The sequence below is a fragment of the Phlebotomus papatasi genome, chromosome 1 (genome assembly GCF_024763615.1).
Source record: "Phlebotomus papatasi isolate M1 chromosome 1, Ppap_2.1, whole genome shotgun sequence".
In the NCBI taxonomy this organism is placed as follows: Eukaryota; Metazoa; Arthropoda; class Insecta; order Diptera; family Psychodidae; genus Phlebotomus; species Phlebotomus papatasi.
Genome location: NC_077222.1, coordinates 82210864 through 82234388, shown reverse-complemented (window position 1 = coordinate 82234388; position 23525 = coordinate 82210864). Strand labels below are relative to the sequence as shown.

Sequence of the window (23525 nt, the reverse complement as noted above, 5' to 3'; positions counted from 1 at the left end):
CAAGTAGCATCAGCCTCTGTCGCAGATGGCGCTGCAAAGCCTGACATTTGTTTTCCTCGCGTCTCCGCGAAAGAAAAACCCATGGCGAGTTTCACTCTCAGTTTTAGCATTCATTTTATTTCATTGGCAAGCAGCTGTCGGACGCTTTTTCTACTCAAAATTCTTGTGATTATGTGCTGATAAAATCCCCAAGAGTATTAAAATGTGGCCAAGTGTGTGCTGAGAATGTGAGAAAAGTAGATTTTCTTGTACAATATTTCCCTTTAATCGAAGACAGTGTAAACAAAAAAATTTCCGTGAGTTTTCATCGCAGTTTTCTAGCCATTATCTCTCCCTAGAATGCAATTTTTTCCAGAAAATTTAATCAGATTGAGTGGAATGTGGTGCAATCAGCGTACAAAACCGAGAGTTTAGAGGAGAGTGCAAATAGTGCTATATATTTTAGTTCATTATTTGGAAAATTCTTAAGAAACCCATCCGGAAGTCTTGGGCAGAAAGATGAGGGAGATCCAGACAAACGGCAAGATGGAGCATGGTATGTAAAAGAAACATTTTGCCACGTCTTCTAACCAAAGAATAATTTTAATCTTAATTTGTTAAATTTGTCTGAAAACACAAATTATCTCTGCAATATTGTACCTTGACCTAGAAATTCAGTAATTTCTGCCCTCTTTGCTTTCAAGGTGAGTCTGGGTATATTATTTTTGTCTCTCTAACCCAGAGAGACTCCACAAGACAAAGAAACAAGCTCAAACTACTTTGTTTTTGTTCCACCCCCAAAAACTGGATATCATTTCAAATTAACATGATGATCAAATGCATGAGCAAAAAACAGCCTGAACAAAAAGATTGATCAGAAAATCCCGCAGTAAAACTCGAGAAACAAAGAACTGGTCAAGGAATGATAAGAATTCCGTAAAAACAAGGTATTTGCGAACTACCTTGGTCTTGAAACATTTTCCACTGGACTGATTTTCTCTATAACTTCCAGCAAAATACCATACAGAGATCAATATATTTTTTTATTTAATTAAAATCTCCATTTTTGTGCTAATTGGGTCTCCTTGCAAATTATCACAGAATTGCAAAGTGATGAGAGAAAGAGAAAAAAAGAACAAGAGAAAGAGTTGGAAAAAGCGCGTCTCAGTGTCTCAAATCAGCTGATTTCTGTGACGAGGTCAATGAAATTCACTTCAATTCCGCATTTGTTCTACCTTCGTGGACTCGTGCACTCGCGAAAGCATTAATGACCATTTGTTGATGATTCATCGCTGAATCTCTCTCTTAAAAAACACATTAAATGCCTATTCTGTTAGCATCTGTTGTAAACGCCTCTAAATTCTTAAAGCTACCAGTTGCAAATCTGGGTTTCTAACACGGGATAATTGATCTTGTAAGCAAACAAAATACTTTCACGAATTATAGGGAGAGGCTATCAGGCTTCGCACATACTGTGACTTCGAATGCTTCAAATTTTTTCCAAATTCCTTTAATAAATCAGTCCTAATTTTTTAAGGAAATCTATACCTTAAGACTATATCCATTAAAATAATTATTTCCGATTTATTAAAGGAATTATAGAAAAAATATGAAGTGTGCAAAGCCTCAAAGCCTTCCCATATTTCCCAAGAAAATATTTTCACCACTATTAGTATAGCTGATGTAATTGTTGTTTGTCCAAATTTCAACGGGAAACTTTCAAACAATTCCAGTTCAATCTGCGCCTTGTTTACTCAAAAACCTATTTGTCGTATTTGATATCAAAGAAGAGCAATGCAATGAGCAATATGAGTCAAATTTCAAATTGATGACTAAACAAAGGAAATTCAAAAGCAGCATAGTGATAGCTGCGATAGCTGTATTCATAAAATAATGAACTGAAATGTCCATGATATAAAAGTTGCATAATCCACTTTTTTTTTTTAATTTTGTGATATTTTTTGAGTGTTCTTAAAAACTGAAAGCATCATAATTGTTTGATCTAGTAAGGCTAACAGATAAGACAATTGCTGATTCAAGCGACGATACAGCGGTAAATGATCAATGATAACTACTGATAAGCTCTGGATAGATGGAATACGCAAAATACAACCTCGGAATGCTTTCTATGCTTAAATAATATTAGGGGAGACTGGGGCAAAAAGTCACAAAACGGATATTTTTTTTACAAGCTACTGGAGTGCTTCAAAAATTTCTAATTAGCGCAGTTTTATAGGAAATTTATCACTCTACAACTTTGTGAAAGTAATATTCCTCTATTTTGTAAGGATATACGTTTATTGAGCCGATTTCTAAAAGGTAATTTTGTGACCATTCTTAAAAATGCTGGGGCAAATAGTACCAGACATTGGGTATTATCTGATTCGCTTCATTACGGGCTTCCGTAAATTTGAAAAAATACCTAGAGGACATATTTTCATAGAAAATTTATTCATCTACAGTAGAGTTCCTCAAATTTGAACAATATTTTCAAAAACGTAACGGAATTCATGTGAAATGCACTTTCCCTAAATTAAGATAAATAACTTTAGAGAATATATCAATGGAATTTGTCGTGAAATATATGGAATTTGATGCGGAAGTTAAGATAATACGATAATAATGAGGAAACACCAGAAAAAATATTTCTAAGTGAGACTTCACGCAAAACTTTCTTCACATAACCTCAAATTTTACCTTTTGAACTCAACTGTCGTTCAAATTTGAGGAACTCGACTGTACAACACCTTTGTAAAACACCGTTTTCTCTGCGAGAAAAGTGGGAAAACTAGGAAAGCGCTTTTCAAGCTATTTTAGAAAAAAAAAACACGAAAGACTGCAAATCGTTTGACCAATGCAAACAACAAGCGGCGAGACATGATAATGACGTTGCTTTTCGCCGTGAGACATCAGAAATTGCTTTACTTTTTGCTCTATACCTTTTGTTACTTTTTACCCCAAGTGACCATTTTTAATAAAAGGATTTCTGGAGAAAAGAACTTTTATGAAATTCTAAAATAGATAGCAGATTCGTTTGCAAAAAATCCAAATTATTTAGAAAATATTCACCAATGCACCAATTTTGGAAAATAAGTAGGTAATAATTGTTATCTTCTGCAAGGAAAATATTTCAAAAATAGGGCTAAAAATTTCGATATATTTTATTTTCTAAATTCCTTGTTCGAATTCTAAGAAACTTACGACATTGAAGAAGGTCTATGGCGGCTATCTATAGAAAAAAATGAGCCGCTATCTTTTTTACTTTGGAATATATTGAATTTTGAATTTTTCGATTTGTGACTTTTTGCCCCAGTCTCCCCTACCCATTGAAGTTATAAAATTAATAACAAACTCGTAACTTTGAATGTAGTTTTATATTGTTTGTTTATTAATTTTTTTTAACAATCTTGCTCACGAGGAAAAGTTCTTGCTCATATTGAGCTTTTCATAATTATGTACTTTAATTCTGGTTCAACCGATTTAAACCGATATATAAAGCATGTATAAAAGGTTGTACAAAATCAATTCTTCATCATTAAATTAAATCAATTATTAAGATATTTAATTAAAAACTAAACTAATAATTAAAACTATAAAAATATTAACTAAAAAAGGTTAAAATTTTTATTGTGAAGAATAATAGGTAAATTGTTCTATTTAATTGAAAATAAAAAAAACGAAAACGGAAGAAAATGAAATTTCTCCTTAACTATAAATGAGACACCCCCATAAGTCTTTTTTAAAAGTGGGTTAATTTACAAAGCAAAAAAATAACCAGATTTGCTCAAAAAGATAACAGGAGAAAAAGAAATTTTCGTGGTGTTTCCTCTAAACCAGATATTATTCATTCTTCATTAATATTGTGGATACATTAGCCACTGGTCTACCTGCTTTAGTTTTGTATCCTTTGTATGTGTCATTATTGTTTCAAACGCAATTCTGCGTACTATTTGGAACAAATTTAAAGAAAATGCAAATAGCACAGTTTCTGATCCAACGTATCAGAATCTGATCCAATGTATCTATCTTATTTGTCCTGCAGGTAATTTATTTTAGAAAACAAGTTTAATAGGAGTGCCGATTAACGGACAGGTGGAACCGATTCTAGATAGTTGAAGATTCAAAGACCTACTAATAAGCTTAACTCTTTAAGGACGAGAAGGTCCAAACATTGGGGGTCAGAAAAAATAATTTTTTTCTGACTTTTTAGAACAAAACACAACTTTAGAAGGCCATACGAAAAATTTCATTTTTGGGTCACCAGTGACCCAATCATCCTTAAAGGGTTAAACTTGTCCAAATCTTTTGAGAAAAAAATTCTTTAATACCTTTTTTAAGTTTTTTCTTGACGAGTCGTGTTAGGGTTATTAGGAATGACTAGGAGGATGTACAATTAAAATTAATTGCAATTATTGGGGTAATTCGTGGCATTTTGATCCGTCTTATTATGGATTTTCTTAAATGAAATAAATGTCAACTAAACACAATTCAATTATAAATATAATTCTCTGCATTTTTGTCGTTCACATTTTTTTTAATTTTAGCAAGAAATATGCTTTCCAAGTCAATTTTCAAAAGTAATTTCTTGGCACGAATAGCCTGTCTTTTGGTTTAAAAAATGCGGAAAAGGCAAAGTGAAAATGAAATAGGCTGAATAAATATTTTAATAAAGATTTCACTTTAATTTTTAATTGATTTATGCCTTTTTTGCTTATAACTTTTAATTATTTTTAAATACAAACGTTACATTCTGCGATAGATGAAAATTCTGGGAAAAGTATTGAATTTTATTACACTTAAATTTTACGACTAAGCTGAAATTGTAATGTGAAACTCCTTTAAGTTTTCTTTAATTTTATTGCTAGTCGCGATTATTTTTTAAATTTTTGTAATTGAAGTGTAAAAAATATAAATATTAAGAGATTTTGTGAAATGCCACTTTCTTAAATCTAAACACGGAATAGCATTAAAGTTATAAAGTAAAAAAACATCTTGAACCAAATTCATATATCCTGAATTAGAGAAAATTAACAATTTGGCATAACAATAGAAAATTTTTGGGTAACTGTACCAAACCTTAATTTTTTTGTTACTTCTTTTTAAGGAGTGTTGCTTGAAACCCTGTAGATAGTTTCTTGTCTTTTTTAAATCATTCTTAATACATTTTAAAATGAATAAAAATATAGACATAGCTTTGGGTAATATTTCGGCCATTTTGATTCTCGGTAAGTCCTTGCCCTTCCAGAACTCTTCTAAGGCCTTTTTACATGGCGTAGTGTGTAGAAGCGATATTTTATTGGATTAGGATTAGAAAATGTAAAAAGAAAAATTCATGGAAATTAGAGGAACAAAAGAAGTGGCTGAAATTGCAAGCTGACCGAAATTTGGCACAGTTTCCCTACCCAAAATACTGAACTATTAAAAAACATGTAAAATTCCAGAATCTGAGACAACTTTCAACGAATAAACTCACAACTACAGCAAGTAATAAACTTATAAAATGCTACAACATAAAAAAAACAGTGCGATGATACTATTGAAGTCGTACTAATTCTATAGTACAGAAAGATTAAATAGTACGAGCAAATAAAACAATAGTATCAAAGCAATAAAAAAGGATGAAGAGCCATAAAGAAGATTGTTGCATGTTATAATTTAACTATTTAAGAAACAAAGTAATTTTACTGATTTTCTTATAAAAAAAATTCTTTAAATAAAAAACACTTGATAAGAGCGTTTTTAATGCTCTAATTTCATAGATACCTTTTATTAAAAAAAAAACATTCAATAGGCGAGTAAAATTAATTGTAATTGGACATGAAATTTGCGAAAAATTGCCATTAGATTTCAATCACTTGTGTTTTGGTTTATGAACCCCAACTAAAATCGACCAAAAGAAATATAAATTGTTTTTTATGGCTTCTGCACACCTTTTAGATCAGGAAAATTTCATGAAGTCGAAATTCGCATCCCTTTCTTTCTCACATGTTTTGCATATAATTATCTCATTCTATTGTACTCTTCTTCTTCTTTTAAACATCACTCCAAATTCAATTTAGCTCAACCGAATTTGCTGTGCGAAAGAATGAGATAGTCATATGGAAAACGTGTGAGAAAGAAAAGGATTCGAATTTCGACTTCATGAAATTTTCATGATCTAAAATGTGTGCCGGAGTCATTAGCGTGAAGAAAATTTAGTTCAAGTTGATCACTTTAACATTTGTCGAGTATATGAGGAATTGCGGCGCATTTGAACACTATCTGCAGCCTCTTCAATTAATCATAATAAGACACATTAAGAATTAAACGCGAAAACTTTTACGTTAGCTCGTGTGCGGAAGTTTGCTAATCGTAAAATTCACTTTTATCTCTGTTTCTTTTATCAACTGTGAAATCGGAAAAATACACGATCCTCGAGTGTTTTCTCATGTTTGCTATATTAACTAGAATTAAATAAATATTTTTTCCCTCATTTAAGCTGAGAAGCTTTTTTGTTTGCTAACTTCTTAAGTCCTACTTTAACATTGTATAGTATTTAATAAAATTCAACAAGTGCGTTCCCCCAAAAAAAAAAGAGTCACAAATTTGTGTGTCATTTTAGTCAATATTTTTCCTATTTATTTTTGTGTATGTCGTTCTTTTTCGTAGGCGGAGACCAAATTAATTCTCCTGCTGATTGCGTTGAAAATGAGCCCGAACTTCCCTCGAGGAACAGTGTCAGTGCCCTTAAGAAGAAGATGCCAAAAATTGGTGAGTAATTTCCCAACAGAATTAATTTATGCCAATTAGGGAATTAATTTTATGCCTGGAAGAGAGAGGTTTTTTGCTGGTGTATAAAATTCAAGAACGAAATAATTGTCTGTGAACTATGGAGGGAACATAAAGAAGCGCTAAAATTGCGGTTCTTGTATATTGTCGCCTTTCAATTGACCGTCAAGTTGAGACTAATAAAAAAAAGCAACAATGTTTGTGATACATTTTCATCATTTTCCATCAACAAATAGTTGCAATAAAATCACCAGAAATTGGATGGAAGGAAAGAGTGAGAAGAAAAATAGAATGACTGACGCACTTTTGCGGGTGACTCGCGCAAGTCTCAATTTGTTAAGTAATCAATATTTGAAGAGAAGAGGAAAAGTCCGAGTAGTCAGTTTGCAACGCGCATCTTGAGACACTTGGTCATAATCCACCAAGGCACTAAAGTTTAAAGTGGAAGTGAAAAATCAATCGTGAAAATTGTGGCTTAAAGGTGGCTTCTTCTGCTATTCTAAATTATTCATTTTTGCGTCGAAATTCCCATAATCTTGTCTTTCATCCAGAATTTTCAGGGATCACTTGAAAATCTTACTCGACAGATGATTAATCTCCTGTTTCTCTCACGATCACGAGTCTCTTGGCTAGTCATAAATCTTGCGCACATCTGTAGCTTCTCTCTGTGTGACAATTTTCACTGAAATTTACTCAATGATTTGCTATTTTTCTAATGATTTTTTTTTATATATTTGAGAGCAATAAGTTAATTTTCCACTTTAATAGTGACAAAATCATAACCATGAAAAGTAAAATAGCCTATAATATAATTTAATCGGTATTCAGCTCATTTAAGTAGCATTTTTATTCCTCTATTTTTATTTACTTTTTTATTAATCCTAAAATCAGGGATTTGAATTAATTTGCCAAAAGTTGTGAAGTGGAAAATATTTTAAAAACATCAAATTTTTTAATAAAATTTAGAATAGATAAATTAATGTAACAAAATTAAGCAAAATCGAACGAAAACAAATAATATAAAAAATCATTCGGTCATAATGCCCAAAGCACAATAACTCTTGTTTAGTAAACATGTTTTTGACATTTCAATGAGAGTGAGGAGATCTCAATCTAGTCATCTCGCTCACTCTCATATGCGATTTTGAAAACATGTTTGCAAACAAAAATTACTGTGCGCTTATTATATGCAAAATAAAAATAAATAAAAAGGAAGTTATTGATGACTTTTCGCATTGGTTTATACTTATCATTCAATATTACGTAAATTAACCATTATCTCTGTTTTATTGCATTTTAAAACGCCCGCTATTTTCTTTGTACCCTTTTCTATAATTCTGTGGATATTTAAGCGGGAGTGCTCTTTTGATTCCGATAAGGAATGTAATAAATTATTCATTAATAATGGTATTTTCTGGACATTTTGAATTAGGAAAAATAACTTAACTTTTTTTAAAATATCGACAGTTATCCAAAAATCACTCTTATCTAATTTATTAAAAGGCGATTTCAATTTGTATATGCTAGAAAATCTTAAATTTTATTTAAAAAAAGAAAGATGGAAAAGAGATAGAGCTCACCTAGAATTATCTTTTCGCATGGTTTTTGGATATATTCCGGTTTTACTACCAATTTTATAAGGGAACTATACAAAATTTTGGCCAGCTTGCAGTATCGGCCACTTCTTTTTTCTCAAAATTCCATAAATTTTTAGTTTTGTTTTCATTTTCTAAAGGTTGTACAAAGCAGAAAAAAAACAAAAAAAAAAGTGTCACCCCTACGAACTACGTGATGTCTTTGGGTCTTAAAAGAGTTCCGGAAGGCCAAGGAACTTACGAGAATCAGAGTGTCCGAAATATTACTCAAAGCAATGTCTATATTTAAGAAATATCAAAGACGATAAACTATTTAACTATTTTCTAAGGAGTAACAAAAAATTTCGATTTATATTAAAATATTACATTTTCAACTTAAAATTTTAGTGCTTATTTGCAACTATGCCGAAATGTGGTATAGTTTTCCTGAATTATCAGAAAACCATTCCGAAAGTGAAAGTTGGTTTAAAAAGTGCGTACAGATGAGTACTTTTGAAAAGCTTTACCTATTACGTTTAGGCATTGTCTTTTTACATCCAATGACAATGGTTTGGGTTTAGGCAACCTTAATATTATATATTCATCTGTGCAATAATTTTAGAGTGCTTTAATATTTGACATAGAAAAATCGATAGAAGGAATGAATTGAGGACATTAGCATTTTATGTTCAGCTTAATAATCTTAAAATAAATCATATCCAAATATTAACGAAAACGTTAGATTCGTTTTATTAGAAATAAATTTAAAAAAAAAAGTTTTAAATGAGGGCCAGGAGGGGGTGTGGGTAAGAAAACATCAAGATTATATCGATTTATGGTGTGGGGGTCAGTGAATTACTTTGTACAAACAAATGTACTATTTTCAATTACTTTGTACAAACAAATAAGAATCTAGAGCAACTTTTAATTTCTCTGATAATTTTATAAAGGGAATTTTAAAAACTTATGTTATACTGTCACATCCATTAGATGTGTTTTTGGTGGGTCCCGGTCAAAATCCCGGAAACTAAAATCCCGAATGGGACAAAATTCCGAAAGCCAAAATCCCGAATTCTTAAAAGTGTCATAGCTACTCCCACGATTGTACCCGTACTTGCTGGAGGCAAAGGGAAATTTTCTGTCTTGGAAAATTATTCTAAACATTTTCCCCCATATAATTTCATCCCTTTAAGGATTTTGAACATTCGGGATTTTGGCTTTCGGGATTTTGGCCTTTTCGGAATTTTGGCGTTCGGGATTTTGGCTTTCGGGATTTTGGCTGCCACCGATTTTTGGCATATACAACGTATACAACCTGTGAAGGAGTTTTCCACTGTTTTTACTCTGGAAGTTGGGCACCAACGCATAGACCGCGGTGGCCGCAACTTTACAAATCTCCCATTGCAACTGAACTGTATTGCATTCACAAAGCGTTGTGATGTACAAAATTATCTATCTAACATTTCACCCATATATCACTTTTCGGTCAGTCCATCTAAATCTTTGATATTTTGGTTTAAATACAAAATTTCTATAATTTCACGAATTTGATTGAATATAACTGAATTACGTCCGTCAACTTCAGCTCTAAATCGAATTTGCATGCATTCCGAGTTTTTTTTTATTTTGTTTATGATCCAACAAACCCAACGTTCGCAACAGAGCTAACAGATTTAAAGTGCTCGGACGGCAAATTTGCAGCATGAATAAAGATTTTATCGTGTTTTGATTAATGGTTTTAATCGAAAATTTTATGAAAAATTCAGGAAATTTTTGAAAGAGATTTCTCAGGCTTAATAATTTGCTTTAATAAAAAAAAACAATTGTCGTGATTAAAAAAGAGATTATTTAAATTATTTCATATTTTGAGACAATATAAAGTACTTTTTTGTTTTCTTTTCTTAATTATTTTTCTAATGAAGTATATATTTTTTTTATTTCAAGTTCAAAAAATATCTTCTAGTACTTACAAGAGGTATCTCAACATTTAAACGTTTTTTCGTCTTAAAAAAAAAACTTGAATTTAAAAAAAATACTATATATATTAATGACTTATAAGTTATTATTTTTATAATTTATATGAAGATGTAGGTTTATTTTAGTACAATATTAACAAAGCTGTTATTGAGATTTTATGAATATTTTCACGATTTTCAAATACGACAGTTACTTGGTGCTGACCATGAAGAGAAAATTGCATTCAATCACGAGTAATGTTCCTGTTTAAAACTTCTTGCATAAAGTAAAATTTTAGAATTTTTTGCAACATTAAAAACTTCAAGAACAAACTTAAAAAAAATAGAAAAATTTGCTACCAAATTAACTCTTAATCGATGTGATGACACAATTATCTGTGGAAATATTTGCTATCTTCTCTGCCATATAACACATCTTTGGCCTAGAGAACGTAACGAATATCTATATTACGCCACCCAATTCGAGCAATTCGACAATCAATTGAATTGCGTGTCGAGATAAAAATTGACTCTGCAATTTAGTCCAATTTTCATGACATTGTACGAGAAATTTGGAGGAAATGGTTAAAAAGAATCAGGTGATTTTTTCTGAAAGGTTGTCTTTAGAAAAAAAAATCTCTTACTCTTTCCATTAAAAAAAAAATAAGAAAAAGAGACGCGCGTGTTTGCATCAAAGTCATGAGTTTGCATTTTTGATCATTTTAACTCTATGCGAGACTCGTGCGAATTTTGTGTAGGAGAAGAAAATTAATTTGAAAATAGATGTTTTATTTAGATGAATATTTGGAATAATTGGCAGTGAGAAATTATAATATATTTCGTTTTTCAATAAAAAAATCTTTAAGAACTTTTTATAGAAAATATTTTGTATACCCAGTTGGTAATTTATCAAAAGTTTAATAAAAAAATGCAAATAAAACCACGTTTTTGCAGAGTTAAATTATTTTTGTAAATTTGACAGCTCATCAAAAGTTGATTGAACATTTCAAGATCACACTAAGCTGAATTTTATGGCTTTACTGAAACAAGAATGATCTATTTTTTGCCAACAGTTACAATTTTGCCTGAGGAGGACGAAGAGAAGCATGAGAGGGAGAAAATGACAGAGTCCGCGATGGAAAATGCTGAATATGAATTGGTTCCACCGGATGGTGGATGGGGATGGCTAGTTTTGGCCGGATCAATGCTAGTGAATATCCTTATTCCCGGCACAATAAAAAGCTTTGGAGTTCTCTTTGTGGAATTTCTCGAAACATTCAATGCATCCCCAGCAACAGCCGCGTGGATTCCTGCTCTCTGCTATTTCCTCTACAGTTCCCTGGGTAAGTTTACTAATTTATGAATAATCTTGCAAGAATTTCTACCGTATTTGTTTATAGTGATCGGTCGTTCTGAAATTTCTCTCATTTATCATACGTGTTTATTGTTGGAACTCAAATTTATTAATTTTTGATACTTTCTCATAAATTATAAAATCTTAGAAAATATCATAAAATTATGAGTAATCAAATAACTATTTTAGAATATAGTGGATTAAATTTATTCAAAATTACTAAAAAAAAAAGTCTAGACCGCCGAACAAATTCTCACTTTGACCTGTAAGAATTTTGGAAAATAATGCGCCACTAATTAAATAAATTTGATCGTAATTTTTGTATTCATCCAGAAAACTAGGATAATTATATTTACCATCGTCCATACAAAATTTTAATGATCGCATAGTAAAAAGTCACCCAACAAACGCGATATTAGATCGGACAGATAAAAATTGTAGATACTCGTCTTTAGAATTTACTATTCTGTGGATAGTAAATATAGTGAATATAATAGTTTCAGGGCTTAGGGCCCTTCCTAGATCATGATATCTCTATATTTAAAGCCCCATGCTTTACAAAATGATCGAATTCGTGACTTGGATGCTGCATGAAAAGTACTTTGCATTGTTTACCGATTTAAAAAGATTAGTAAATAAAAATTAAAAAAAAACTATAAGAATTACTTCGCGATTTCATGACCAGTTTATGACCGATTTAAACCGATTTATAAATAATTCAAAAGATTTCCCGAAATATCTTACCTAGAAGTTATACAATTGATTTTCAGATAAAAATTAGTTATCATTTCATAAGCGGTTCATAACCGATATGAACCGATTCAGAATTGTCTGAAATTCCAACACCTTTTTAACGATTTCAAAACGGCATGGTGAACAGGACAGACAGACAAAACGCGTGACGTCAAAAAAACTCTACACTTCAGATTTCCAAAATTCTACAAAAATATAATTCCATAGGGAGTAAGATATCGAAATGTATTTATAACTCAAAATCGAAAGATTACACAAAACTTCTTTCTCTGTGCAGTTCGAGCAGTAAAATAAGTAAAATGAATGTGAATAGCCATTGGAATGTGCAGTATTTTGGCAACAATGTTATCCTCCTTTATTCATTTTCTATGCCCCTAATTAGGTCAAAAATAAGTTTTTTTTTAAATTTTTATTGGTCATTTTTACCAAAATACTGAACACAGATATTTATTAAAACTAAAATTATTAGGGTAAGTGTGCCAAATTTCGGCCAGCTTTATATTTCGGCCACTTTGAGGGTAATTTCGGCCAAGCAATTAAATTATTACAATATGGATTAAATTTTCGAATGGTCAATGAATTCATTTTGCTTGTATTAACTCAAAAATCATTAAATTTCAGATACCTATAATTTGAATTTAAATAATTGTATTGTAGAAAATCAAGTGTGAAAATAGTCTTACAAGAAATGTGACAGATCGCTTGTGTTTCTAGCAGTCTTGTGATTTGTGGTGAAGTACAGAGGGTTTTCCTTCGATGTTTTTCATGCAAAATGATTAGTTTTCATAAAAGATTCTTTGTGTTTAAGTTGATGGTGAATCATTCTTTAAATTTCGGGTAAAATTTCCCAGCTGGATCTTGTATTTCGCGTATAAAAGTATATACTTTGTGAGCATCTCTCGGGTGAGGTAATGTTGCCTATTCTGGCAACATCTTTTGCTTTCCTAAATTCCTTATTCATTTTATTTTATTTATTTTTTCAATTTATGAGTTCTACAATGCCCATAGAAAAAAAGCATCGCCTCTATGAAAAAGATAATGTGGAATAGGCCTTGGAAGGGTTCAGGAAGGGCAAATTGCTACGGGAATCTGCGCGTAAATTTGGGATGCCAAGGTAAACTCTTCAGGTCTTCTGGGATAAATTACACGGAAGATCTCGCGGCTTGTGGGTCATATAGACGTGTTAAAGTAAATATTTTTAAACTCGTTCCGTATGACGTTTTGAAATTTTCTATCCGTTACTTCACAAAAGTTGATCACAAACGAGGTGGCCGGTATTACACGCAAAGTGGCCGAAATACTACCCAAAGCAATGTCTAATTTTTATTAATTTTTTAATATTTTAGGAACTGATTTACAGAAAACAAAGACGATAAACGAGTTTTCAAGATTCCACACAACCCTCCCGAAAAGGAAGTAACAAGAAATTTCAATATGTATTAAAAATATTGCATTTCAAACTTAGGACTTCGGTGCTTATTTGCAACTATGCCAAAATTTGGCACACTTACCCTACCTTTATATTTCTGCGATGGAAAAATAGCAATAATCGAGAAGGACATGATATTAGAAATAGATAAGTTTAAATTCAATAATTATTTATAAAATCTAATTTCATAAAAAATATCGATTGCAAAGAACAGATTTTATCAGTGTAACTAATAAGATAAAAAATTATTATATTATATATGATTTTTGTTTGCATAAATATTTCCACGTTTCTAGAAATGACTAAGGTTTAAAGGGATCTGTACCTTATTTCCTTAGCAATATTAAAGTTTTATTCAATTTTTACAAAAATCCGCCAATCTTCCCCTTCTTCTAATCTCGGAGATAGGAGTAATCATTACCGACTCAAGGCTTTTTAATCTTTTATGCTATTTACTTTGCGAAAACGTGACCCATTCGGTTTTTTTGCCAATTATCACTTCCATTAACTGACATTTTTTTCTGTTAAAACGGAAATTATCAGTTGGTCAATTTGACGATTATTAGCACCAATTGCTTTTCTATCAGATAAGCGCCTTTGTTGTGGAATTTTGCGTAGAAATTCTTTCAGTAAAATCACTCAAAATCATTGAATCTACTACTTGGTAAATCAAATATTTTCTTCTTTTTTTACAGGACCCGTTTCAAGCATTTTATCTGTGAAATACTCATTCCGTACTGTAACACTAATGGGCGGAACATTTGCAGCAGTAGGTAAAGAGACAAAATAAGACATAATATAAATTGTTCTCTCAAACGTGAAGAAATTGGTGCAACAATGTGCACAAAAGTATCACAATGAGATATATATATATATATATAAATGAATTTTTAGAAAGCAAGCACGTGTGGAGAGAAATATGAAGATAAAATGGTTCAATTTGTTGTAGGAATGATACTCACATTCTGGGCTTCATCTGTCACATATTTATACATTAGGTACGACCGCAGTCAGGCAAGAGATTTTAGTCAAAAATGAATCATTTTCAATTATAGTTATGGGATATTGGTGGGAACGGGTGCCGGATTGGCTTTCCCACCAACTGTCTACATTGTCACATCGTACTTTGTTCGATTGCGAGGACTCGCCAATGGGCTATGTATCTCTGGGAGTGCTCTCGGATCAATCATCTTGCCACCTGTGCTTAGATACTTACTGGAAACTTATGGATACAGGTTTTCATGATATTTGAAGTGGCAAACAGAGATGGTTTTTTTTTGACCGAAAGTTTACAAACTATGACTTAAACCTGTGGTCCAAAAAAATCATCTTTGCGCCTCTCTTTGCATTTATACGTTTACAAAGGCAATATCCCTTCCCTAATGATCCTCCCTTTCCAGGGGAGCGTGCCTTATTATGGGCGGAGTGACCCTAAATGTGTGGGTCGCAGCGATTTTCTATCAGCCCGTGGAACAGCACATGAAACGTGTCCCCAAAGCACTACCAGCTCGAGAAGACACGCAAAATCTCGATGAGGATGTGGGAATTGTGCTAGATCTCACGGCAACGACATCACCAGACTCAACGGACGGACGTGCCAAGTTTGCCATTGAGGATTCAGGGACAAAGTCACCAGAATGCCAAACTCCAACACTTCCGCACGAGAATGGATTTGTCCGAAGTGCCAGTGCGGTTGTTGTGAGGAATTTCTCAAAAGGAAGCGGAATGGATGGAATGGTAAGTCAATTCGGCAGAAATTTAAGTAATTTTAATTTTTCAATAGGAATTTCTTAGGTTTTTTAAATCCGTAAAAGGGCACTGAATGGGGCAAATCAAGGGTCAAATGATAGAGCAGTTACTCTATGCAAGTGTCTCGGGTTCAAATTCTCTTTAGGTCACCAGGATTTTTTCTGATGTTAAAGGTGTTTGCATTGAGTCCAGAGCGTTTCATTGCATTTGATTACACAAGGCATGGGACTGACCACCCCATTCCTGTGTAAGAAAAAATAATAATGGATGTCCCTGTCCGAAGACCCCCTTTGCGGGAAGGTCTGAGATCCTCTAAGGAATGTCGTGCCACTATTTATTACTAAAAAATCAGAAAATAATTTAGATCGTTTTCAAACTTTTGATGCGTATACTCGAAAGTTATAGAGAATTGTTCAGCAAATTTTTAAATTTTGCGTACGGCTAGGGTAGGACCAGGGGAGCAAATTATCGTTGTTAAGGCCTCGACTTCTAACAACGCACTAAAATTTTATCAAAATCGATAATGAAGATTTTTAACTATTGGACATTGAAAGAAAAAGTTATCGTTGCCTATGTAGGAGGATCTTTTGGCAATATCTACTCCCCGGCTGGAAAAATATAAGTCGAAGATTTTAAAATTTAAAATTATTATAAAAATTATATTAACCTCCTTATAAGTGCGGAATGCCCAAATTCACGATATAGAGCACTCAAGGAGTTTTTTTTTTATGTTTGCATGCATTTCAGTTAATCAAGAGATTTTAAGGCTCGTTTCTGAAGTATTCAGAAAACTCAAAAATTAAAATAGATTAATTTAATATTTTAGAATGCATTTGTCCTCTTTAAAAGCAAATCGTCTGAGAAATATGCCCTGCAATAAATTTAACCTTAATTAATTCGATTTCGAATATATTTCGGACATAAAGGATTAAGGTCTTAGGTCTTTCAAAACATATTCGAAAAAAAACGATGGAGACATTTTCAAAAAAATTTAGAGGATTTAAAGGATTTAAAGTTTTTTATTGTTTTTTTTTTGTGACTTTGCTAATCAATCGCCCAATATGAAATTTTCAGGGGTTATTATATATATCTTGAGAAATACTATTTAAGAGGAATGAGGAATGTTCTATTTAAGTGAAAGAATTATTAAAAGATCGAGAAAAAAACACAGAAATATTCACAATTTTGGGTGCACTTTTTCAAATATAAAAAAATATACTGTATTTTCATCGTAGATTCTTGATATGATCACAAGAGTTATAGAAAATGAAATTACGCATCATTTTAGCTTTATGTGACTACCACCGGATAATTAGAACCGGAGATATAAATTTTTGAATTTTAGAAAACAGCAAAAAACTAAAAATGCATATTTAAAAAATCTAGACGTGACCCGGACAAACGGATTTCAGATTTGAGATTTCATTTCATTTATTTCAAATACTGCTTTTGAGCTAGAGCTCTTGAAAGCAAAAATTTAGACAGAGATATAGATGTACAAAGACTTCAATGTTTGTGTGATAGCGGCCACCGCCGTCCTTAAAAGATCCTTAAAAGACCCTCAAACATGTTGGCACTCTCGTCGAAGACAACGCACAAAAGTTATTGTGCGTTGGGCATAATTCGTTGAAAAATATGTCGTAGAAATTTTCTTATAAATACTTTACGTTGAATAAGTGTTGTTTACACATAAATAGGTACGTCAGTGAAGTTCTGTCGATGTTTTTTTTAAATAAAAAAAGTGGCTAAGCGTCCCAGCTTTGCGGAGTATTCGAACCGTTCGAACACACGAGATAAGACTCTCTGCGAATTATCTTTTAAAATGGATTTATTTTTTTCGGTTATAGATATGTATGGATGACATATTTGAATGGACTAATCTCCAAAATATGTCCGAAAATTAAAAAAAATCGCTGGAATCGTTTTTGACAAAACCCCAAAAAAAACATAGTTTGAAAGAGGATGGAGAGTTTAAAAGAAAAAATGAGATAGGACCCCTCTAGACAATATAGACTTCTGAGGGTGTCATCGAAGATCGGAAGTCGGTATCTCTTACCGTTTAGCCTCCAGAATGAAAAAAAATATATACGAACAATAAATAAAAATGATCAAACAAAATAAGTATTATGGGGTACTTTACGGATTTATTGCCAAATGAGACCACTGCGGTCGTATTCGAAATTTTAAGATTTTTCCAAAAAATCCAAATTTAGGCTAATGGGTTGAGAAATATCCCCTCCAGAGTGGATTAACTTTGACCTTCAAAAATTCGATTTTGAAAATTTTTTCGATCATAGGTGTCTATCAACAAAATGTACACATGTGCTACCCGTTTTCAAGAAAAACCAAAAAATCATGCTTTTTGGAGGGATTGGAGGGGGGAGAGGAAAATAGAAGAAAAAGCATGTCTAACAAAATGTTTTTAGGCTTATCACCGAAAACCGAATCTTGATATTTCATACTGTATGTTCCTGTACGGTAACATTATTATTATTATTATTTATTAATGCAGCGGCAAATTGCCATATGCCATATAGAAATCAGGTACATTAGAAGACTACAATTCAATAACAATTCTAGCTTATACCTGTGTAGGAAAAAAATAAATTAGATGTCTAAATAGATATAACAATTTGTACGTGATAATTATATAAAAAAAAGAGAAAATAAAGAGAAAAAGAACAAAATTTTAATTTAATGAAACACTGCACTGCAAAAAGGCTAACGTTGCTTACCAATGAGATTTTAAATTAAATCTTTAAATTTGTAGCTCTTACGAAAAGAGCTACTTTAGCGAGATTGACTATATTGTTTCCGAGCAACTGTTTCAAATCCATGTCGGTGATACCTATGCTATTTCTGAGTTGGGAGTATTCGGTGTACGGTAAAGTTTACAAAAAAACTCATTATAAAACTGATCTCTCTTTCAGTTTGAGGAGTTTGACCTAACAATTCTGGGATTTTTTACAAAACCAACTTTTAGGAAATGCCTCGAAAAGTACATTTTCCTTCGAAGTGGAGGATATTTATCCTCGAAAAGATCGTAGGGTGGTCATGGTGAACTACCTATAAGAATGTGATGATAGGGCTGATAGAAATCTCAAGGATCTTCTGGGAGTTCGTGATAAAATAATATTACCCATTTTGAGACATTTTCCCCAGGTTTCCTATCTAGAAATTTCGCTTAAAACTAAGGGATACTAATAGGTATTTCCGGCATTTCTTATCTCCTAAATTATAGGCTGACAGAAGCCGAAAAGTTAGCGTTCCGGTTCGCGATAGCATTCGCAATCAGACGTATGCCAACAATCTCACAGATTTGAGCTCTACACCGTCCCTTTGTGCTGTTCCTGAGAGCAGGATGTCCGGCACAAGGCTCAGTCAGCGTTTTATGAACAATCGTGTGACGTCTAGTGGTCGTTTGGCCAAGAGATCACCATCCACGAGTTCTTTTCAGTATATCAGTACTCCCTATCATGGTAGTACTCTGTCCTTCCATCCCACGGAATTTGCCTCTCATCTGTCAATCAAGTCCATCACCAATTCCCTGAATCCCGTGTCATCGTGCTCGAGGATCAAGAAGGACGTGAGTGGGCAGGATGAGCAGGACAAAGAGGACGAAGATGAGGAAGTGAAGAAGAAAGAAAAGAAGAAATTCTTCGATTTGAGCCTTCTCAGTGATCCAACATATCTTGTAATTCTCATTTCTAATTCCACTAATGCAATTGGATATACGAATTTCATCATTTTGTTGCCCGCCTATGCCATAAGTATGGGATTTGACAAGGGTCTAGCTGCATATTTGCTATCAATTGTCTCACTGTTGGATCTTGTGGGACGAATTGGGGGATCTGCCCTTTCGGACACAGAATTAATTCCCAAGACGTGGTATTTTATTGGTGGACTTGCCATCTCAGGGATATCTCTGGCCATTCTCCCACTTGCTACAACCTACTCCTTTATCAGCATCTGCTGTGCATGCTTTGGGCTAGCTTCTGGGGTTTATGTGGGCATCACAGCTGTGATTATGGCAGATATGCTGGGTCAAGAACGTCTAACATCAACCTACGGTATCAGCTTATTCGTCAATGGAATCCTACAGCTCATTGGACCACCCATTTGTGGACTTTGGATTGAGCATGTAAACGCTTATGAATCCCTCTTTACAACCTTGGGATTCATTCTGCTCAGTGGAGCTGCTCTCTGGGGCCTAATGCCCATGATTAGACGCAATAAGGCACGTGCCGAAAGGAAAGCTGAAGAAGCGAGATGTGCTGAGACAAAAAAGAGTCTCTTGGCTTAAAAGTATTCCCGGAAACAATCCCACGAGAAAGAAAAAGTAATTCCGGTTAAACGTTACTTAAGATGTACGCAGAAATGAGTTAGAAAAATTTAACAAAATTTCTATAAAGAGAATTTACCAAAAAAAAATGTTGATAAGAAAAAAATTTGTAAATTTTTCAAGAAAAAATAATTGTAGAAATATGTAGGACATTTTGGTTTTTTTTAATTTAACAAAATACTAATCTCTGTAGGAAAGGAAATCTGTATTATTTAGTTTAGTTTCAATTTATAATTAATGTTCACTTAATTTCCCTCTCATGCACTTGCAAAATATTTTAGCCACCGATTAAGTGAAAAAAGAATAAGTATCCAATATCAGAAAATATTGACGAAAATAATGATGAAAAAAAGTTTTTCCTCTGTGTCTGGAAAACAAAAAAGATATTTTTCTATTATTCCATTTTAATCAACTTACTGAGAACATGTAATTTTATTTTATTTTTTGTGGTATATTTATGTAAATGAGAGTCAATTGAATGATTTTAGAAAATGAAGAAAATGTGTTTTAATTTATTTGAAGTGATACTTTTGGAAATATTTTAATTAAGGTAAAGTGCTCTCGAGTTGACCGGTTCCTCGACTCGACCGGTGGTCAATATTTGAATGTTTTAATGGTGAATTTCTATAAAATTGTCACTGATTCGTATTTATTTATGGAATAATTGACCTTTTAGTGTTAGATCATACGCCAAATATTAGTTCAAATATAAATAAATTGAATAAATAACTCTACCGGTCGATTTGAGGGCACTTTACCTTATTCTTTGGCAGGATTAACAATTTCGATTTGTAAAAAATACGTTTCGATTTATTAAAATAGTTTAAAGCAATTTGAAACGTCTGGCGAAATAGGTAAGTCCATCTTGATTAGTTATTTTTTTATCATTTTGGTCAGCAAATCGGCCACATTGATTTGTTTTGCTTAGTACAGGTTATTTCAAGCCTAACCTTTAAAAAATTCAATAATTTTTTTTGTGTGACAGTATCTTGTAATCTACTCCCTGGAGAAATTTTTGATAAATAAATTAGTCATGTCACAAAACACTGATAGTGTATTTTTTCCTTTAAATTATAAATAAAATTTCTAACCTCCAAAATATCGCATAATTTTCATGATATGGACATTGAAATTATTTCTGAAGAGGATTTGTTTAATATTGATAAATCGATTACCGATTTAATATACAATATATTGGGTTTTGAAATATTTTATGAAATAATCTCCTTTTTTAGGTTAGGTTACGCATAACCTCATATTCTTAGATGAATTTGTTTCTAAAATTAAAGAATTAAGATCGATAAACTTGAAAAAAGGCAAATTTTATATCTAGCTATGTATTCTTTTTATTTAATTTAAAGTTAGTTTGCCATTTTTGGTTATATTGAATATAACCTTAAAAAAAACTATTTAAAAGTGAAGTGGAAGAATCTTTAAAAATTCTCCAAAGAGAAACAATTATTTTCAGAAACTTATCCATCAAATTGCTAGTCAAGATTTTTAGTCAAGATCTCAAAAACCAAAATCCCAGCCACCAAAATCCCGAAAAACTAAATCCCAAATTCTTAATTCTTCCCGAATTTTTCTTCATATATTGGCGGAAAAAATAGTTAGAGGCAAAGAAAAATTTTCTGTGTCTTGAGAAATTATTCTACACATTATCCTCCATATAATTTCATCCCTTTCAGGATTTTGGCTTTCGGGATCTTGGCTGCTTCCGGTTTTTGGCATTACAATACAATCATTATTCCGAAATATTTAAGTTTAGGCCCAATATACCCAAAATTTCGGTATTGCCTTTGGCACACCTTTTAGATCAGGCAAATTTCATAAAGTCAAAATTCACATCCCTTTATTTCTTAAAAGCTTTTCATATGTCTACCCTACTCTTTTACACTTTTCTTCTTCTTTTGAACATCACACCAAATTAAATTTAGTTCACACGAATTTTAAGACCGAAAGAGTGAGGCAGATTTATGCAAATCTCTTAAAAAAGAAAGAGAAATGAATTTTGATTTCATGAAATTATACCGCGCTAAAAGGTGTGCCAGAGCCATAATAACCTAGTTTCCCAAAGAGTCAGGCCTTTTATTACAGAGTTACAAGAAGGTTTTATAATTTTTAATTGAATATTTAACAATTTAACTATAATTTATATCCTTTATGGCTCCGGCACACCTTTTAGATCGGTACAATTTAATGAAATCAAAATTCGCGTCCCTTTCTTTCTCAACAGATTTGCATAAGTCTATCCCACTCTTTAGGTCTCAAAATTGGACTGACCTACATTTCATTTGGTGTGATGTTAAAAAAAGGGGAAGAGTATGAAAGTGTAAGATAGACATATGCGAAATTTTTAAAGAAGAAAGGGATGTGAATTTCGACTTGTTTTTTCCTGATTTTTTTTTTGATCTATATGAAATTTTCCTGGTCTAAAAGGTGTGCAGAAGCCATTATGACCCCGGCACACCTTTTAGATCAGGAAAATTTCATTAAAACGAAATTCGAATCCCTTGCTTTCTCACATGCTTTGCATACTCACTTTTTCACACTCTTCTTCTTCCTTTGAATATCAAACAAATTTAAATTTAGTACAATCTAATTTTGAGCGCGAAAGAATGAGATAGACATATGCCAAACGTTTGAGAAAGAATAGGTTATGAATTTTGATTTCTTGAAATTTTCTTGATATAAAAGGTGTGCAAGAGCCGTTAAAAATTTATTACATTTCTCTAATTACTAATATCAAATTTGATTTTTTATGGCTCCGGCACACCTTTTAGATCAGGAAAATTTCATGAAATCGAAATTCGAATTCCTTTCTTTCTCACATGCTTTGCATAAGTCTATCTCATTCTCTCGCACTCTTCTTCTTCTTTTAAACATCACGCTAAATTCAATTTAGCTCAATCGAATTTGGTATGCGAAAGAATAAGATAGTCATATGCAAAATATGTGAAAAAGAAAGGTATGCGAATTTCGACTTCATGAAATTTTCCTGATCTAAAAGGTGTGCTGGAGCCATTATGACTCTGGCTCAACTTTTAGATCGAGAAAATTTCATTAAATCGAAATTCACAATTTCTCTTTCGAACTTTTTGTATATTTCCATCACTCTTTCTGCCTTTTCTCCTTCTTTTGGACATCACAGCAAATTCAATTTAGTTCAGTGAAATTTTGATTATGAAAAAATGAGATAAAATGAAAAAACCGGAAAACGTTTCAGAAAGAAGAATATGTGAATGTTGATTAAGGGAAAATACTCTCCCTTCAAACGTTCATGCCTTCGAATAATGAGAATTTTCTTTAAGTTTTTCTAAGAGACTTAAACATATTAGCTCGCTTATTATCAATTATTCATAATTATGTGACAATCATGTGAACTTTCCCTTACATAGAATTTTCCTGACCTGTCGGAGGCTTTGCGTGCTGACCAATTCCAAATTAAATTCATGTTTCATGTTTAATCATTGTTTCACCAAGTTATTGAAATATGTTTCATGTTTCACTGTTTCTTCATTATTAGAGTTTCATTTTGAGCTTTCTATCACATTTATATTTTCTTGGATTATTTAAAAGCAAATAATATATAAAAAAAACGCATATTTGATAAATTAATTTC

General features: G+C 32.2%; 1 protein-coding gene across 5 annotated transcripts; it reads left to right on the top strand.

The window, feature by feature from the left end:
* The first annotated feature begins 22 nt into the window (after positions 1-22).
* On the top strand, positions 23-20404 carry LOC129810377 (monocarboxylate transporter 12). Of its 5 annotated transcripts, none has more exons than XM_055860806.1 (9): positions 23-296; positions 356-535; positions 6628-6729; positions 11350-11619; positions 14508-14585; positions 14762-14810; positions 14868-15047; positions 15213-15549; positions 18803-20404. In XM_055860806.1, the coding sequence occupies exons 2-9, from the start codon at positions 499-501 to the stop codon at positions 19862-19864; spliced, it is 2115 nt and encodes a 704-aa protein (XP_055716781.1). In that variant the 5' UTR covers positions 23-296; positions 356-498; the 3' UTR covers positions 19865-20404. The 5 variants fall into 5 exon arrangements, with proteins under 5 accessions (XP_055716781.1, XP_055716782.1, XP_055716783.1 ...); XM_055860807.1 differs by having other exon boundaries at positions 339-535; XM_055860808.1 differs by lacking the exon at positions 6628-6729.
* The last annotated feature ends 3121 nt before the right edge of the window (positions 20405-23525 follow it).